This window comes from Xiphophorus maculatus, chromosome 9, assembly GCF_002775205.1.
Source record: "Xiphophorus maculatus strain JP 163 A chromosome 9, X_maculatus-5.0-male, whole genome shotgun sequence".
Taxonomy (NCBI): domain Eukaryota; kingdom Metazoa; phylum Chordata; class Actinopteri; order Cyprinodontiformes; family Poeciliidae; genus Xiphophorus; species Xiphophorus maculatus.
The window spans coordinates 4,811,630-4,832,355 of NC_036451.1; the positions used below are offsets into that span (position 1 = coordinate 4,811,630).

Genomic DNA, 20,726 nt, shown 5'->3' on the forward strand with positions numbered 1-20,726 from the left:
ATCTGTACTCATCTTTCTGGTACATCTCAGCTGTGGATGCTGCAGGGGGTGTTGTAGACTACAACAAATCAATCCTCCCTGCGTTTTCATCTCAGTTGTGGACAAGCTGATGCTGCAATAAAGACAACTTGAAAATACAGGACAAAACCCATCCCCTACTGATTGCAGCTTAGTTTAATTTATTCTGATCAGAAGATTGACAAAACACAAACCATACAGACCTTTAAATACAACAAGCACTTCCCTTCACTCAGGTTAAGAATATTTTAAACATCAGTGAATTAACAGTGTAGATATAAAAAATGTGAACAGAAATAGTCTAAGACTATCAACCCTTCATCAAGTGCTCATACCAAAGCCTGGTACTTGAACAAAGCATTTTTTTCTTAAACAAAGAAAGGGAGCTACACATTCCTAATACATATGCTCACAGGTGTAGCACATTTAAAATGTGACAAAGAAAGGGTAATATACGAGTATTTTAAGCAGCATATGGAAACTGTAGTTGCTTCTGTCGGACATGATTGTGCTGCAGCGACAAGTCGTACAGTAGGTTTCAGGACTTTGTGTCATTTTGGGCTCGCCCAGTGTGAGATGTTCAAGTCCAGTACAATTATTGTTTCATGAGGTTAATCGTGATGAGTGAAACTTCAGTGCAGGGTCAAGACAGAAACTTATTCCCAAGTTCAAGTGAGTTAAAATCTACCATTGCTTCTTAATTCATGCTCAAAAAATGAACTCATTTCTGAATAATTTTAGTTCTCGAGATTCCAATAGCCCATGTTCATTTGATAAGATAAAGCCTAATGCGTGTCTGCCTCCTGTTCTGCATGGCTGCACATCATTGCCTGCTGAGCAGAAAAAAATAGGATGCTGCCATCGTTCCTTTCAGTCAGCGTGATAGGCAGCAATCAAGTGTTGAATAATGGTTGCTCCTTACTTAGAGCCAACAGAGAGGTGACAAAGCAGAAAGGAAATATGCTGTTGTGTTCTACTTACTTCAGACTGCCCAAATGGAGCTTTAGAGCAGCTGTTATTAATGAACGTGCTTTTTTGTCTGAAAAAGGATATTCAACTTTGACACTTCCATGCACAAAGAAAAAGACAAATTGAAGACATTTTACCAAAAGAAATGGATGTCTAACATGTTCATGGCAGCTCAGACACTTGCAGAAGTAATACTGCAATGGAAAAGTCATAGTTGCAGTTTTTCAAATAGTCAGTCAATGAAAAAGATAAATGCACCTTTTAGACAACACACAAATATTTTCTCTTAACTAAAATGTCAACAAATTACTCTTATTAGTTTTGACGTATCTTTTTGTGTATTGTCTCCCTGTGTTTCTTCTAAGTCACAGAAGAAATTTTATAAAAGCAATTTTAAAGGCAAAAACGGGGAAAAAAAAGGAATTAAAAAACTCTGAATATTATGATACAATGCAGTAGCACTGACTTGGTCTCAGCTGAAAATCTAGTTGTAATCTGACGGTGTCAGACTTGAGTATGTATATTTTGAATTATTATATTACATCCTTTATCAGAAATGCCACTTCAGCACAGGCCAAATGGCAAACTAGATATGGAAAAAGTAATTGCAGCAAAAAATGAGAAAAACATTTAATAAACATGAGATGTAATGAAGACAAATGGGGTCTAATGTGTTTCCTGAAAGCCAGCACAGTCACATGTTTTCCAGAAACTGGCTAAATATTTTTGCTTAAATAAATCTATCAAACCAGGAAAAAAAATAGATAACATCTTTTTATTATTGTTGTTGGAGATTGGTGGCAGGCATTATAAAGATAGCAAGAAATTCTTACATTTTTCATCATCATAATGTCGCGAACTAACGACATTATGATGTTAACTGAGACTTAAATGAAAAGTCTCCAACACATGACATCAGTGTGAAGCATGGGATTATTAATGGGACAGCCTAATGTATTTTCTGCTGCATCGATGCAAAATGAAAATGTGCAATCTCAGAATTAATAAATGATGTTTTATTGTAATTTGAGAAACCCATCACTCATGTGTTACAAATATTCATCTTGTGAACCCCAGTCCATACCATGATTGTAGTATACGAAGATGTTGACATGAACACACACACTCACACATGCACACACCCACAACTCTGAATGGTCATCCTCCGTCACCCATCTGGGATAGTTAACTTTCTGCTTGGTTGGTTTGCTTGGTTCAGGGAGGCAAAAGAAAGAAATGAGGGGTGCTGAACCGAGTCTTGCAGCATGAGCAAATAAGGAGGAGAAGGAGGAGGAGAAAGAACAGGAGGAAGACTGTTTCTAGACCTCTGAATCACCGCCAACATCACCCAATACATCTCTGACTCAAAAAGGACTGGCGTGCCTGCTTCACTCTAACCTGGCAAGAAAACCAATCACAACACCTGGTAGGCCGGACAAATGTAGATGACAACACAAATGTAAAGTACTAGTATAATAGTTTTTTTGTCAAATATTTCTTTCCTCAATTGACGAGACAAAATAGGTGAAATATTTTTAAAATTACAAACTATCATAACTTCAAATTGAATTCCATCCTTTTGCTTCTTACAGTTTTCATATTTATTTTCTGCTTGACTTTAGGAAAACAGGTTCAATAGTACTTTTTCCTAAATCAAACAGCCAACGTATGTAGATTTGAAATGGAGATTTTTATCTACTTTTATTAATACAAAGACGCTGTAATGTTCAAAAAATGACTTTTCAATGCAAGTATGGAAGCACAGATAAATATTTGTGTTTCATGTCAAAATGGTATTGTGAGGAAACACAGCAAAACACTTAAGAGCCTGGGTTTTGATTGTAACACAGCACAGGCTGTGTTTTTGTAATCGACACTCCTGAAGTTATTTGGATGCAGGAAAGTTGATTTGGCTATGCTTCACATGATTTGATAGTTGGAGTTAAGTGGGCTAATGAGTAAGTGGCAAATTAAATGTATCTGGGTCAATATAAGTCCATAAATTAATATTTTACTCCGGCAATCTATCTGTGTTGCTACATTTCAGGAAAGCATGCTCCTTAAAAACAATCGTCTCCGCCTGGTGTGTTAGTTGGGATGAACCACCATGCACGTTGGAAATAGGATTGCAAGATCAATGTAACTACTTGATAAAAACCACATAAAAGCTGGTTTCAGTCTGGGTTTCTGAATTAAGTGTCTGGATTTAATATTTTTATTGGGTAAAAAAAATAGACTAGTCAAACACAGTAAACTGTATTGACCAGAACTGCTGAAATTGTTACTCTTAATAAGAAGTTATTAAAATCAAAATCCTCACGATAGCAAAAACAATAAAATTGCAATCAAAATTCAATACATATTTTATTGGAAGATATGAGGTACTCTGCAGCACAGAGATCCCAGAGGTCTATGCTCCATTACCCAGCCAGAGGAGTCCAATAAAGAGGATCTAGGGTCAGAACCAGGGCTAAAGAAAAAGAAATCCAGCAAAAACAATCTCTAAAAGAGATAGTTCTGCTTTGCTGTGCTGCAAGTGTAATGGTTAGTGCATCACCCCAGTGAGTACGAACACATACAGTCTCATATAAATTCACCCTTATTTGAACTCTGTTTACTCAGATTAAAATGTAATTATTCCCTACTCTATCACACTTCATTTTCTAATGAGAGATCCTCTTTCTGTTTGAGTGGTTTTTATCAAGAGTAAATATTACTAGTGAGGAACCATCAACCGATCATATCATTCCTCTAAGTGGATGGGCTTTATAAATCATAACATTTATAAAAAGTTCTGCCCACGTTAGAAAACACCAAGCAGATCTTACCCTGTATGTTTTCATGGTAAAGTTAGCAGACTTCACTTAGAGAGGTTAGTTTTTGTTGTGCTTGGAGATGTTAGCTGTGGTAGCAAAGTGTTTTAGCTGATGATCTTACTATGCCATGCTTAATATTGCATTTTAGTGTAAAGTTGGGATATATTACACGAGAACACTGCTTGGCTCAGGTCCATGGTGTGTTGACTGCTGGACATCAGAGGACCAAAAGGCTAATGCTCCCTCTACCAAGCACTATTCCTAACAAGTAAAAGTTGTCAGATTTCCAGAGGTTCTTTGGCCTCCATTTGCTCTAGCCATACTGGAATCTTCTTCTGAATATTAATGGAGTACCACAAAGGGTCAGGAAAATGAATACTGATATACAGCATGTATATATATTAAATAGTAGAAAAATATCTAATTATAAAATAGTATGCAATGGAGTACTATGGATGGGGCATGTGTCAAAGCTGCAAACCTTTGCACTTAAAATCTAAATCAGGTAATGTGGACCAAGTAACTGGAGGTGAGATGTTACATGGTAGATAAAATTCTCAAAATGACAAAATACTGAAATTTTGAGCACAAACCACTATTCAGAACTTAACAGATAAGTCTTCTTACTAGTTTGTTAAGGTAGAGGCCAGATTTTTAGCAGAATGTAATAATAACCTTTAATAAACTAATATTTTAATTTAATTTTAGAGTAATTTGCTCTGCAATCGAGTGCTCTTTGTTTCGTCTCTCCATCTGTCTCCCCGTCTCTTACTCAAGTGAGCAGTTGGCAGAAACACACTGGCAGCAGAGGCAACAATAATCACGTCAATCTTTCCCTGACGTTTGTGCAGAGATGATTTTAGATGAGTCACGGAGGCCAGAAGAGAAAGAAACAAATCAATAGCAGATGGAGCGCTGGATGGAATGATGATGAAAGATGGATATTTAGACTGACATTTAAGCTGAGGTAAATAGCCCTCTATGTAGAGCCAAGCCTGAAAACTCTGCGGTAAATGAAGTCTGTTTTTCTGTTTATGCGTCTGTCTTTTTACATATGCACAAACAACATCGGACATTTTCTTACCTCTTCTTGTTTATAAGTCTATGATGTTCGCTCAAAAGCCTCTTCACTCCACTAAAAGCATCTGATGGTCATCACTCAGAAGGAGGAAAGGCTCCGAATAAACACTCTTTCTTCTTCTTCAGATAAAATCTGTATAATGTAAGTCATGCACTGCCTTGAAGAATCTGGATAAAGGTTTAAAAGAGAAAACGACTTGAAGACTAAAAAAAATATACTTGCTCAGTTTCTAACCTTGTCAGAACAGTTTTCATGAGCAGTGAAGCTTATTGTTATATTTGTTCATATATTTCCATCCTGTTCCGTTCTCTTATTTCATACCTTCTTGCTGTCTCTCTCTCCCTCCCTCCCTCCTTAATGCACTTTTTGTGTGAGTTGGAAAAGAGGCCGACATGCCCCTCGGCCAACCATCAAACATTTACATCATGTGGTGTTATGGAGCGCAAAAAGGGAAAACGACAGAATGGCAGACAGAAAAAGAAAGAAGTGTCTAAAAATTACACAAGGAGGCATGTAGAGACAGCAAGAAAACAGGGGACAAGGCAGCACCAAAGTTAAATAAAGAAAGACCAGATGGAAAGCGAGACGTTTAGAAGAGAGTCCGAGCAGAACAAAGAAAGAATGAAAGAAAGGATTCGGGAAAAGCTGAGCTTTCTTAACAGAAGACCCGTTGTCTGAGAGCTCGCAGGTCAAGAGGTCACGAGACACTTGTCCACAGCAGAGCCAGAGTTAGTCCCAATGCGATGTTATCAACAGCTCTTTATAATAATCAGAATTACCAGACCACACTCAACAAGTCACTATTAAGACAGCAGAATGGATAAAGGAAACAAATCTACAAACAGCAGCATTTGCAAACAAATCATTTTGAAGCATCATTTTCAGCTTACAAGCCAGTAAACAGTTAAATTGTGGTCAAGTGCTAACGGGCATCTGTAAAGACAAAATCAATAGTATGACTGTTCAGATAATATTATTCAGGAACTAGTTGCTGAGTGGTGGTTGGTATTGGCCAGACAGAGGACAGGGGGGAAGCAAAAAGCTTCCTTATGCATCATAAGCAGGGTGTTTCAAACTAAAAGTTAAAGATTTAGGGATTTTTGTGACAGCTGCCAAACCATTTCACATGCTCGGGTATACTCACATTAATTATAGTGATTCAATTCTGAGTTGTTCTTCAAGGTTATTCTTCAAAAGGAGCACACTAAACTATAAATAGTAGTTCCTTTGTCTCAGTTTGTTTATTCTATAATAATTAATACAGTGCTAACACAAACAATATACAGAAGCATGTTTACGTAATACCTTTTCATTTTGAAAAGGTTATGAGACTTTCAGTAATTCATATTTTTTATATTCTCTTTAAGGTCTGGAACAGGTGGGCAGACAAGTACGTCAGACAGAGTTCACGGCCTGTAATACTCATAGGGATTTCCAGGTGGGGCATTTTGTTTTCTTTACAGGCTAATGAATCATGACAACCCATACTTGTGCACATTTTTTTGTGGCTTGTAATTCGGCTGCTTATTTTATTACGTCTGAAATGTGGTTGCATCAACAATGGGTGAACAACAAGCATTAAATAAAGTTTTTTTTAAAAACTCTCTTGGCTGTCCACATCAATTATCTTTTTATGTTTGTTTGTTTTAGCTTACTCTCTTCGTGCTTGTGTTTCTTATGAGTCCAACTTGCTTTTATTTTCCAATATTTCTAATTTTAGCTTCATGTCAGCGCATCAGACTAAGTGAGCAAAGAGACCTGAGCGTCTCGCTCAAGGATAATTTATCATGAACTTTGCGGGTAATGGGCTCGCCTGGTGTTTAATGGCGGTAATGGGTGTAATAGGCCTTTGTCTGGTCCCTGGATTGAGCCTATATGTGGCAGATTTATGAGAACAAACAAAGAAAAGAACATTTTAATGATTCCTAAATAAAACCATTATCCTTGTTTTTCCATCCTCCTTTTCTCCCTCGTACCCACCCCACCCCCACCACGCTCTGACGGATCAGCCATAGCCTATACAATGAAAAAGGAAGACACAAATGGAGGTGGCTGCTAGAAAAGAAGAAGGAGGAATAAACAAAAATCATATGACAAATATGTGTGGTTCAAATCACTGACATGACCACACGTATGGTTGAGAATATAGGATTTCTCTCAACTCAACACGAGTTGAGATTTCTCTCAACTCGTGGCTGCAAGAATACACGAATAGAAACAAACATGTATTTTAACGTTTCCCTCCCATTGCTGAGACAACTTCTTTATAGGCAAAACAAAGGAGCGGATTAAAATCTGGATTATTTTCCTGACCCCATTTCCCACAATAAGATCATTTTTATTTCACTGCACAAAAGTCATGATACGTCCGATTTATCACTCACATTGCACTGCAAGTCAGAGAAAAAAAAAATATTTGTGTGTATGGCTTTTTCATTATCCTGTCTTTTCAGTGGTGTGTTTCATCTTTACCAGCATCAGGAAGCATCTAAAATGACTCAGTTTAAACAAAAGGAGTCACCTTGAGCTTTTTTAATACTCACTTAAAGCCAGTTCCCTACTTTGAATAATCGCCAAACTAAAAAAACATAGCAGGCTTCTTTTCACCACGTAATATAAACCCTCAATGCTGCTAGATCTAAAGGCAGATTTGAAGAAAATATAAGAAAGGGGAAATGTAAAATGTAATATGGGGTTTATACTGGATAAAATGGTCAATTCCTTTACACCCATGATTAAAAACACAACAATGTCATGATATCATTATATTTAATCTGAAATTTTATTTAAAAATTAAATTAATTATCTAGAAGCTTATTTTAAGAATAATTATTTCTATTTTTGCTTTAAAAAATTACCACACAAAAACATCCATTCCTTAAAGTCATTTTGATTTTGATCCATAGACCTCAGAAAAAAATACTTGCTAAATGCAGTGCTTTTACCCTTTTAGTTTCTATGACACTGTGTGTTTTGTCAATGGAAATATTTCAAAACAGACCAATTTGTCTTTGTTGGTAGCTTTCCGAGAATCTGCAGACCAGCAGTAGACAGAATAGATAAAGCATTTTTCACAGTCATGCCAGTACTTTACACAAACAAACCAAACTTTGTAACATGATTCAATGTCCATTAATTTATCTAAATTAATGGGTAGAGGAGCAGCAGTGCTGCATTACTATATGCTCCTCATAGCCAGAGAAAACTAGTCACTTCATTAATTTCTGTAGCATTTCCATTAAAAATTATTATATTTTAGAAATTTTCAGAGAATTTCTATTAACCTTGGTACACCTTGGGGCCAGCCCATAAAGAAGGTCAGAACTGAATCAGAGCATCTTTGAATCCCATCTAGATGATGTCTGTGACATCAAAATCCTAATGTTCCTGGTGATTTTGAATGTATCAGTAATTGTAGCTCGTGTTGAGTCATATAGGCATTCATTTGCTCCCTGGGGTTGCGGACGAAAACGGACCATCAGGTTGCGTAACGCACCTAGCAATCCCTGCACATCTGAGCAGTCTTCCAAAACAAGGTCTGATCAGTTCATCACAAAATGCATTGAGGTACAAGGCAGAGACATAGTAGTACAGAGGGGAAACTCTGCTGAATGTCATCTTTATTGCATTATGTAATCCCATAACTCACAGACAAATCACAACGCATTACATCTCAGACAATCTTACAACCTAATTTTAAAGGAAGCTCAAGCGGTTTTATATCTTCCCATTATTTCCGCTTGTGTGTTTTTATCCATTGTGCTTAACTCTTAAATTAATTTCTGTCTGAAACCTAGTGCTCATGTTTATTCCATCCTTTTCTATGTTTAGAGACTCTTCCTTACAACCCTTTCTATCAGTCTCCTCATTCTCCAACAATTTCACCCAAGTACATTAATATGTGCATTATCATTTCTTCTCTTCCACACTTACTATGTTTAAATTGACTTCCTTATTTCTTCTGACTGACCACCCAAAGGCCTTACCAGGTGTGAGCCACGGTGAAGCGCCGCCTCTGTCGGATGCTCTTGTTTACCATCAGCTTACGGAAGAGCCGCGGGGAGCTTCTCGGGGACAGTTTGGGAGACGTTGCTCCTCTCTTGCCTCCCACCACGCCCGGCATCTTTGGGGGCTCCAGCTCCAGGTGCATGTGCTCCTTGAATGTCCGAATGCATGAGTCCATTTCCACGCTCAGCTCGTTGGACGACATACCTGCAGGATGGAGTTGGCTCCCGTTTGGGAGACTGTAATTCCTCTGTCAAATTCTGACCAACCTGTCTTTCATGTAAAGTTGATTCCTCGTTTTCAGTGAAGAATCAGATAAGTTTTCATCTGTTGAAAGATTGCAAGACAGACTGAAGCAGCCGTTCACACAGACTTTCACCCAGAAATGGGATCCTCCTTCCTTATCCTGTTTTTCACAGGTTTCAGGAATGGCCAGCCAGTAGTTGAGCCCCCTTTCTTTCCCTTTGTTTTTGGTTCATCCCCAGTGCCTTCTTGCAGATCTTTTCTTTATGTGAGGCTCTACGACAGGGTCACACAGGGAAAAAAAATCCTCTTCTCAACTACGCCGCTCTCCCATTTCCCCCCTGGTCCTGGTGCCAGTTAACTGCACACCTTCGCACCAACTCTTTCTCTCAGTCCATCCAGGTAGCCTGACGTTAGAGGATCTCCCTTATGAAATATTCAAAAGGGTTGAAAACTGCTCTCTGCCTCCTCCATCAACCACTGCTTTACTGACCTCCTCTTTCTGCAAACAACCCCCACCTCTCTCTCTCTCCCTCACTCTCCTAAAGGCACTCCCGGTGTGGCACAGAGTGCTGAGTCTCTAGTCTGATTTCCCTTCCACTCTCCCAGTGAGAGCAGCGAGAGGAGCAGAACGCAGCATGCAAGCAAATACTTCCCTCTCCGTTTCATTCAGAATATACGCAAGCCACCCAGAGCAGGCACGCAGCAGGCAGAGGCCACGCCCCCTCAGATGAGGATTGGCCAGCAAACACCGTGACGACAAGCGGGCAAACCCCGGTAACAGGTTATCAGATTCATTATTTATTTTCTGTTTATCTAGGATTTGCAGTACATTTGTAGTGATGATGTGGTGACCTTTGGTGAAGTGGATGAGCCAAGAAGGAAAGACAATTTGGAAGTGAACAGCGTAATGAGGTTGACTATGAAGAAACGCAAGTAAACACAGCTCAAAGGTCAGCTGATTAAAAGGAAAACTCTAGTGAATGCATTTATGCCACCAATTAGGAGGCCTTTCACAGCAAGAAGAAAAATGTAATCACATCTTAAACAGCAATTTGTATCCTATTTTAGTCTGGTTGTAAACAACCAAACCATACAACACTCTCAGTATGTAGAAAGACAGAAGATATGGTATGAACACACTGGATTATTCAGAATGGTGAAGAGAAAGAAAAACAAGAGTAATGCCCTCAAGGTAGAAAGGCTATAAAGATGAGGGAGAATAAATCCTAAAAGAACATCAGAGAAGGCAGAATGGCAGCATGACAAGTGATGGAAATGTGAGCACTAGCTTGTCTGCAATTGGACTGATTTGTTTTGGTGGTGAGTCACCGATGAATCCGAGCCATGGAAGCTTGCAAGAGCTTTCTCACTAGACGCTCGCCAAGAAACCCCTTTGAAAATGGTCTTCCAACAGAAAAAAAAAGGAGATAATACTGGTAGTAATTTGAGCCATAAAAGCACACAGTCGATTAGTAAGTATTAGTCAATAATTTCAAATTTTACTTTGCTTGGCTCTTTACTTGAGTAAGAGAACAAATTATCAACCCTTCAAAAAGAAAAAAGCCAGCATAGAAAAAAGAGAAAGCTTGCACTTGACAAAATACAAAACTAATCAATACAACAAAATAGTCTCACACTTGCTCAGAATTCCCACAGTGCTATATACAGTTAACAGTCTTTCCTCTTCTTCTGCTCAAACTGTCACCTTGACCAGTCATGGTTCTTGCATGCATGGCCTGTGGCCCCATCTTTTTGTGTCATTTTACAAGAACCAAATCAACAATGCTAGAGAAAAACAGTGGTGGGCACACTTCTGCTAATCTGGAAATGCACCATTAGTTGAGCTAATTTTTCATTTTGTATTTTGCTAATTTTGATGAGGTTCAGTGCATTCAGTCTCCCCAAAATACATATTTTTTTGAATATATTCCAAAGCACTAATTTGGGATATAATTTAGTTGGTTGTTTTGTGACATTTCAGTTGAATGAAGTTCAACATCTGTGTTGATGTTTTAGTTAGACTGTTAAGTATTCTTCAAGTAGTTAGATGATTATATTCATGCTATTATTGTGAAGTGGCAGAAGACTACATAGCCGTTTCCTCTCCTCACGTTCTCCCTCTTTTGAGCCATAAATAATTTAAAAATTCAAGCATGCAGGTGTTGCTGAGATCTAACAAGAAGCTTGTTTGAGGACTGTAAAATATGGAAATCTTCACATTACTTCACTGTCTATGATATGATATTTACATAATTAAACAGGTACTTTTCTTTCACTGTGTGCATTTAAGCACAAATGTGGCTGACTGATGCTGACCCAGGTGTCCACACTAAAACACCCTCTCTTTTTGCTGAGGGTTTTTTAATGCCAGAACTCAAGAAAGTCTAGAAATTAAAATTATTGGGGTTAAGAATATTACCAAGTCACATTCCAATGAGGGTGAAATGCAGTTCTTCAGTTGAAAGTAAAACTTGTTTGATCATTGTCATTATTGGGAGACAACAGTCAACAAAAGACAACATATAAATTTAATGACACAGGAAGAACAACACAAAAAATGCTATGTGTGTCACTGCAGCCTTTAGCCAATCAGAGCAGAGTTGTGTCAAGACAGAAAATAATCCTAGCTTTTGCAGCCAGAGAGCAGAAACGGTGGCGTCTGACGTAATCTGGCTGCTGCAGTGTTGCTCCAGCAACCTATTAATGTCGCATGACATGGTGACGTTTTTCAGTGCTGGCAAAGTAAAACAACATTCTTAACCAGCATGTATTGCTCAAAGACGATGAGTTTTTAAACTTATTAATTTAAAGAAAAGAGCATAAAAAAATTCAAATCAAAATCCTAAGCCATTTTTATTGGCTCTCACTGTTTTAATAATGTCAAGAGAAGAAAGGAAGAATCACAAGAGATAAATGCTGGTAACAGAAAAGAGATTAAATCACCACAATGTGCAATAGCTCCTGTAACAATCACTGAATCTTCAGAACTCACAAAGTTGACTCTTTCAATAATATTTGCTACTGTTACCTTTAACAGTAGCAAATATTATTGAATGTTACCTTTTTTGTGAAGTAAAAGGTAACTTACAGGAAGGTATTGAACAACAATTAGCAAAAAAGGGCAGAAATTTAAGCCTGGTGTTCACAAGACGGACACTTTGGTCTCTCTCTTAAAAAAAAAAAAAAACTAAGTCTGGAGAACACAGACACAAACCAGGACCTCTTGAATCAGAACAGGACATGCTTGACATGAACTAAATACAGAACTCTACTGCGCAAACCTTACACCAACCTGAACATGTTCCAGAGAAATTTAGCTGGTGGGACAATATTTTTTATGTGTGCAGGGCGGAAAGGCACATCAAATGGCTTTTAATTTAATGTAACACAAACATTTATGTGACCTTTCAAATAAAATATCTATTAATACAAAATAAACAAACATGATGTAAACTAACAGGTAGAGAATGCTGAGTAATTATGCTCAGATTTGTATATTAGGTTATACTTTCCAGGAATCTAAGAATGTAATGACTCCAATCTCTGAAGTTAATTTTTTTAATGCAAACTCATCTATTCCAAAGTAGCAAAAGTTCATAACATTATTAAAAGTAAAAAGTACAGTGCAGTAAAACTACTCCTGTAAGTACAACCGCAACCTTTACTACCCACTTCTGAACATATAACAACAAAATTAGTAGTTTATTCTCACCAAAACACTTAAGTGCAACTAAATCACTTTCTTCACCAAAGATACACAAAACAATAAGAGTTGAATATGTGAACATTTCTTTTTAAAGAGCTGAATATCTAATGAGACTTCCTCATTTTTTTCTATTTGACCATATTTGCATGTACACTCACTAGCTATTTTAGCAGGTATTTTTGCCTTCAGAACTGTCTTAGTTCTTCATAACAATGATTCAACAACCTAGTCTAAATATTTTTTAAATATTTATTTCCATCTTGACAGCACAGCATCACATGTTGCTGCAGATTTGACAGTTGTAGATCCATGATGCAATGCTCCAATTTTACCACATCACTAAGGCCCTCTATTGTGTTAAGATGTGGTGACTGTGGGGACCACAGTAACCTCGTCAGGTTCCAGAAACCAGTTGGAAATGATCTGTGCTTTGTAAATGTGTCCATTATCCTGCTGGGAATAGCTATCAGAAAATAAGCATTCTCTGATTACAGAGGCATGGGCATATTGGGCAACAATATTCAGGTAGTTTGGAACACAAACGATCAGTCGGTGCCAATGGACCCAAAGTCTGTAAAAACACCCAAAATAAATGACACCACCAGCAGCCAAATCTTTGGAAAAGCATCAACAGTTCAGACTGAAGTAATTCAAGTTAATTACCAAAATGTCACCAATGAAATAAAGACTCTCTGAACCAGGCAGCATTTCTCCAGTCTCAATATCCACTTTTGGTGAGTCTTTGTGAATTATAGCCTCAGTTTCCTGTTCAAAGCAGCGCGGATAGGCACCCGGTGTGGTCTTCTGACGCTGTAGCTAATCTGCTTCAAGGTTCATCTTTTTGTCCATTAAGAGATGGCATTCTGCATACCTTTGCTTGTAATGAGTTGTTAACAGCAGACCAACAGTCTCTGAAATAGTATTACAGTCTGTGCCACATTCAACGTCGCAAATCTCTGCTCTTCCCTTCTACTTTTAGACATAAACTAGTTTAATAAATCTCCTTGGTATGTGAGAAACAGTGACAAGATTTTTTCCACCAGGCTTTAGTCATTTGTTCTAAATATTTAATTGAATGAAATACAAAAATAGCCGCAGCGCTTCTGCTTTGCTGACGTGTGCCTTGGCGTAAACTGTGGTGAGCCAATTGCAGTTTGCTGATGTGACATTTTTACTGCCATTCTGACAGCATAAAAACTTTTGCTTGACTGGTTGATGGCAAACATTGCACTGATAAATGTATATGCTAATGCAACTATACTCTTTTATTTTGAAAACAAGTATATAAAATAAACAATTTATAAGCACCATGCCTCGCCAACATGCAGAGTATACAGCTGTCAGGTTCCTTGGTATCAGAGTAAGAAAGAAAACCATGCTCCTTTATTTCCCAGCCTTCTACAATGAAACCTGAGCTAGGTGGCAAGACCATCTTTAGGACTTGAGTGTGTGTTGGAAAGAAAGAAGATCTTGGTTGTCACGTTGAGTGTTTGGGTCACATGGAGGTAAGAGGGAGAACAAGGAATGACTTTAGGTGCTAAGATAAAAGCCCTTAATGTCGAATCTCTGGTTACATAAAACTCGCTACACCTTACTGCCCCTGTCACACTCCATCTCTCTTAGATAACAGAACCCAAGTCTGCATTGTGGCCTAGATTACCGGGCCTGGACTGTTTTAGAAATCTCATTTGGGGGGAAAAAAAATACACAAAAGCAGACAACCTTTAGCAATGAGGACGCAGGTTTAAAAAAAGATGCAGAGAATTTTCCAACAGTATTATAACAAAGAGCATTCTGGTTTGAAAGAGACGTTAAACTGTGAACATGTTAAAAAAGGAAAATGTGATGCTTGCTGTCCTAGATTCCTGAGTATTTGCAGAGACAAAAAATATCAGCTCATGTCTTAACAGACTGAAGTCTCCAGTTTATTTCACATTAACAACAATAAAAAGTGAAAATTTACAAAAAAAATAAAAAAATTACCAGAAAAGTTCAACAACCAATTTAACATGTTAAAATATAAAATCTATTTTTACTGCTGGTGTGTTGTAGCCCGGTTACCCTCCTCACAGTCTCACTTGTTCCACACACCTCAGAGCAGTGAATATTTGACTGAAGATTCACAACAACGCAAGCAACCAATGTGCGTAATTCTTCTGCCTTTGTCTCTGTGCTTGCTAAAAGGAAAAGTGTAAGAAGCACCATCCTCCTGTTGGATGTGTGGTTTACTGACACCCACGCGAAAGCTGTCCGAAACACCAGAGAAATGGAGGGCACTGCTCAAAAACACTCTGACAGAACACAGAGAGCAAAGTCATTATCTGACCTGGGTCACTGATTTGGAATGGGGGACCCATTCCAAATCATGCATTTCTAGATTTAAATACAGTTTGCAAGAACATTTGAAAAGGCAACATTTATCCATACTGATTACTAAAATCGCTATGGGGTTCGTTTTCAATGTTATGGTTTAACAGGAAACTGCACCTGACAGGCGAATAAACTCTGTTATCATAACAGGTGATGAAGAGAAAGTAGGAGCGGGAGGAAAACGGCACAAATAGGCTTTGTTGGGTTGGGGATACGGAGAATGCTCATGCAGATGGGATACACTTGTGACACATGTGACAGGATGTGCCAAGGAACCCATATGTTCCTTGCATTTAAAGTGCTCCAGCATCATCATTGCCCACACAAAGGAATTAGGTTTTTCAGACTTTTTTGTAGAGCACAGTATAGCCCTCAGCTGGTTTAGCAGGGGTCTAAATCATTACAAAAATGAAACATGTTGTCCAATTACAAATATATTAAAGAGCATGTTTATTCTGAAATGAAAAAAAATTAAAAAAAATTTAAAATCGCTCTTTTTCTTCATCCGAGCATTGCAACTGGCTGTCCAGAAAAATCTGAGTGATGTTTGCGGCTTTCTCAACAGAAGATATAGGTCCTACTGTTATTTAATGGTCAAAAACTGCAGGCAAAAAAATTATATTTGATAGAAGATGCAAACATAACGGAAATGTAACACAAAGATGTTAATTAAAAAAATTTAAGGTATTCTAACTTTTAACTTTACCTGTAAATGCTAAATGAAAAACCACATTCTCCCTGTTGCTTGCAATACAATTCCTCACTGTGTTGTAATAGAGCTAGAAATTCACCAATTTTACAGTTCTGACATTGTTAAATTTGTATGGCGTCCGCTTAAAAATATAGTACATGTGACCATTTCTGTTCCAAGCAGGAGGAAAATCGAAACAATAATAAAAACGTTGTTGATAATGGCATGAAACATTAACTTTCAAATACAATGCTCCACAAGTCCGTAACCAGTGATGTGCTACATTGGAGCATCACTTAGCTGTTCATCATCACCACACATAATCAACCGGTGCTGAAAACATGTAGCGTTTTTCAAACAAGGACAGATGACAGCAGTGCAAAGAAAGGTAATATTTAAATGTGTTGAACAGTAACACATTGTGTGGGCATTATAACTGCTTATGTTTTCTCTACATTCAAAAGAAATTAGATTTGTCATTTAAGTGTTTAATGTTTCTAAACGTAATTCAGAATTAACATTTTCTCATTTTAGGGGCAAAAATGCTGCCAACACTTCTGACTCTGCTCAAAGACTCCACCTCAATTTTTCCAAGTTGACAACTCATGTATTGTTAATATACTATAACAAAGGATATATATTCATATGCTAGATATACAACAATCATCAATACATTTTAATATGATTGAAAAGTTTATGTACTCTAGTAACTCAGTTCACTAATTGAAACACATTTTGTGTATTAATAACTCAGACTGATAAACTTAAGCTTTTATTGCTGTTAATTATGATGATTTTCCACTATGAGCTAATGAAAACATGACATATAGGAGATATTAGAGCAATAAAAAAAACATGCTTAAAGAAATGTGGGCTTAATGAAAAGTGTGTTTAATACCTACTGGAACGCATATTCTAATTTATTGAATATGACTATATCCAGCAGAGGTGACATTATGACTATGTCTATGTCTTGCAGGCAGCACCTTCTTTTTCTGCATCATATTTGTCTGCTGTTGTGTTTATATTTGTCTTCGGCCTTAAGGTCCAACATCTGCACCCTCCATACAAATGCAAGCTTATCTCTAAGAGACACAAATACGCGAAGTCACACACAGATCCGGCAATTGATTTTAGCTTGGAAACAAATGTGTAAATCAGCAGGAACATAATTGAATCCCAAAATAACTTCTTTCTCCCTCCTCCCTAACCTAAACATCGACAAAGCCAGTTCAATGAAATGAGCAAGGAGAAATCCAGCTGAGGGAAAGGAGGGTTGTCTGCCTGAAAACACAATAGAATACACATAAAATGCTAACATCTAACAGCTCAAGGACTTCATGAAGTGGACCGAGTCATTTTACATAAGAGTCCTGAGACAGATCCTGTCAACCATCACATTTTGCTGCAGTGATGCCTTAATGGGACTTTGTGAGATGGTTCTTAATCCGCCAAGTCCTGTGGTGCTCTGTACACACAGGTACATTCACATGTTACATTAGGTTTTAATGGCCTAAAAATAGACAGGTAGGTAGGGAGCAAAGCACACACAAAGGAGACATCTGCATTTGCACAACAGGTTTACCAAACCACTAACATGCACCTCACCTGCTATTAAGTCTGTCGCTGTCAGAGCAGTTCGTACTCAGACCAATTAACTCACTATTAACAGAGAAAAAAAATGAATAGTGATATAACTTAAATCATTTTTAGATGAGTTAATAAGTAAAGGAAAAAACATAACTATATGTGAAAACAACTACTGACAGGTAGGACTAGGATGTGAAGAATTATTCACATCCTTATTTGAAACATGACTTCAAGAAACCAACCATTAGGACATCAAAACAACAAAAACTAATTGGTTTAGGAATTAATAATCCATGATTATTCATACATCTTTCTAACCTCTTAACTTCAAACTGACTTTAGTTTGTGTGTGCATTATCACACTGCACTCTGCTGGTTACAAGAGATACTGCAGTTCTTCGGATAATCAGTCTAGAAACACTCTTAATTTTTCATTCTATGATTATTTGTCTCATATTTTTTCACAAGTCAAACTTAAGGATGTTTTGATTACTTACACCGTTGTGAATAAGAATGAAACGAGGAAAAATTGCACAGGAAAAATGACCTCATAATGAGAATTAAAGAGGCAGCTGTTAATTTGTGGAATCCACATTGTATAAAATCAGCACATTCCCGGCATATCATCAACTGGTTCGATTCCTGGTCTCAAGCCATTTTAAGCATGTCTTCCCTTGATCTCTCCACCCTTTTTCCTGTCAAGTCACTGCTCATTAAAGGCCATTAGTGCTAAAACAATCTTAAAAAGAAAAAGGACTGATTGATCCAGACTAAAAAAAATAAATCAATGAAAAACCCCACCTATTATGCCTCAAACATACTTCCATGTTTACTAATGCCAGACGCACACAGATTCATATCAAAGTAAAAACATTTAGAACTTGCTTCCCATAAAGACTTACTATTTTCTCCATGCCAGGGCAAACTGGGACTTTTAAAGCAAGAGTGGAAGGAAAAGAGACAGTCTTCTTTTTTTTTATCTAAACACTTCTAGCAAAGCGCATGTTGACTGCAGCTGCAATCACTTAACATACTAAGGGTTTCAATTAGACTATCACCGGATAATGATCCCCAGTCATCATCGCCACATCAATGCAGGTGAAAAAGGACTATATTGATAATATCTGATTGAAAACTAGATTTTATGTGCTACACATTCACACGATGGATGACAAAAATATACTTAGTCTAGACATGTAATTGAGTGACTGAGATACTTAAAATAATAATAATAATAATAATAATAATAATAATAATAATGAGAAGAAGATATTCTTTATATCTCAAAGGGCATTGCATAATCTCCAGTGGGGTGGGAACATTGTGAAGAAAGCGAAAAAATGTGAGTTAATCGCAAATAATATGACTATTTTTCTAACAATGTCATCCACCAATGATCTTTACATATTAGATAATTTCCTCAACCCAAAGGCACCTTCAGATAGAGATTCATCATCTGTCAAAACTCAGTACGTGAGTATACAATTAGTTTTTAGCATAACACAATGCTTTGCAAGAAATATTGCACTGTACAAAACATACAGATAAAAATCAAATATTGATATACACTGTATTAAAAGATCTACAAGCTTTGTTTCCACTGTTTGCAAAAACATTATGTAGAAATATTAAGACATCAGTAAGGAAATTAAAAGTTGGACAAAAATGTGTTTTAACTGCACACCAATACTAATACTGTTGCTAAATTAGTTACAGAGTGTCTTAAGATGAACTAACAAAGGCATCACCCAAAATGAAATGAAATGAGAAGGTGTGTGCCATCAAGGCAACTGCAAAGCTCCAGTTCTGTCTGCAGGATTGGACACAATTCCAGCAAACTATTGAGAGAAATATGTGGAAGGACAATCAAAGTATTTAACCCAATTCATGCAGTTTAAAAGCAGAAGAGGTGAAATATGTATTTCTGAACTTCTGAAATTGAAAAATATTAACTTACCTCATAAGCTTACTAAAATGTAAAATTTACAGAGAAAACTTGACCAATATTAATTTTTATTATTTTAATATAATATTGCATTTATTAAATGAAGCCATGCTATTTTCATTATGTCAGAATAACTAATTAATATGCTGCACATTGATTGATGTATATTTGCTTGATGATTTTGATGATGGCATTTGACAAAATGTAATGTTTATTGCTTGTATCATAATTGATGACGGTTTTATGTTTTTATGATGTAATGCACTTAGAGCTGCCTTGTTGCTGAAATGTGTTGTACACATAAACCTTGCTTGACTTGCATATTTATAAACCTTACAGAGGGTTGTCTATTGAACTGCAATAAGGTGTATCTGACAAATTAATAGTGATAATTAATACTAAAATATTCAGCTGCAACCTCATGGTGGAATGTGCTGAAGTGCATGCATTGCTACTTAGTTGGACAATATGTCTGTAAATATATATAAATAGTTTTAGTATTTCTTCCCCCTTCTATACTGACAAAATATATTGCATTTTCCTGCATGCTGGTAATAACTGTGAAACTCCAATATTTTAACAACCCAGAAGCTTGCTGGCATTTCTGACAGAAAAGCAGCAGGAGATTTGGTTAGAAGTGAATTTTAAAACAGCAGGGAATGGCTTGTTTCTGTGTAACATCAGTTTACTAACCATTCTGGGTCCACAGGTGTGATATCTATTCTGGGAGGGGCCCCAAACGGCAGAGATGTCGGCCTCGTCATGATCTCTTCGTCTGGTGTTCTCGATCTCTCCCCCTGACGCCAGGACAAGGGGGGCAGCTGCAGGTTGCCAGAGAATCGACGTCGGCCCCGACGCAGATCAACGCCGAGAGTACAGGAGGGAGAAGTGAAAGACTCACTGATGCAGCAGTCCCGAGGCTCTCTGCTGTCCTGTATAGAAAAAAGAAAACAGTAATAAAATGGAGGAGGTGAATAGAGAAGGGGGTTTATAACACAGCAAAATGTTTGTGTTCTCAAAGTCTGTATAAAATAAATTAAATGCTACCCATTTACCCACTAGGTGGCGATGTAGGCTTGCTGCTGACTAAAACAAGTTAAAGCTTCATCTATAAAAACACCTCCTCTTTGCAGTCATAGAGGATTACAGAAAAGCCAGAACATCGGGTTAGTCATATTACTTCAAATTTGTGCAAAGATACCCCTGCAATCCATATAGCTCTGTTTCAAGGAATGAACAAACCTAAATAACAAAATAATTACATGTTTTGAGTTATTTTAAAACTATAT

General features: G+C 37.3%; 1 protein-coding gene across 2 annotated transcripts in view; it reads right to left on the minus strand.

Moving 5' to 3' along the window:
* Window positions 1-20,726, minus strand: part of LOC102234018 (cAMP-specific 3',5'-cyclic phosphodiesterase 4B-like) — a 158,995-nt gene that overhangs the window by 114,235 nt on the left and 24,034 nt on the right. The window contains exon 3 of one of the 2 annotated variants that reach the window (XM_023339525.1): window positions 20,131-20,369. In XM_023339525.1, coding sequence (XP_023195293.1) covers window positions 20,131-20,369 — 239 coding nt within the window. Of the gene's footprint in view, window positions 1-8,870; window positions 9,804-20,130; window positions 20,370-20,726 lie in introns of those variants that run through there. The other variant, XM_023339526.1, reaches the window with a different exon arrangement.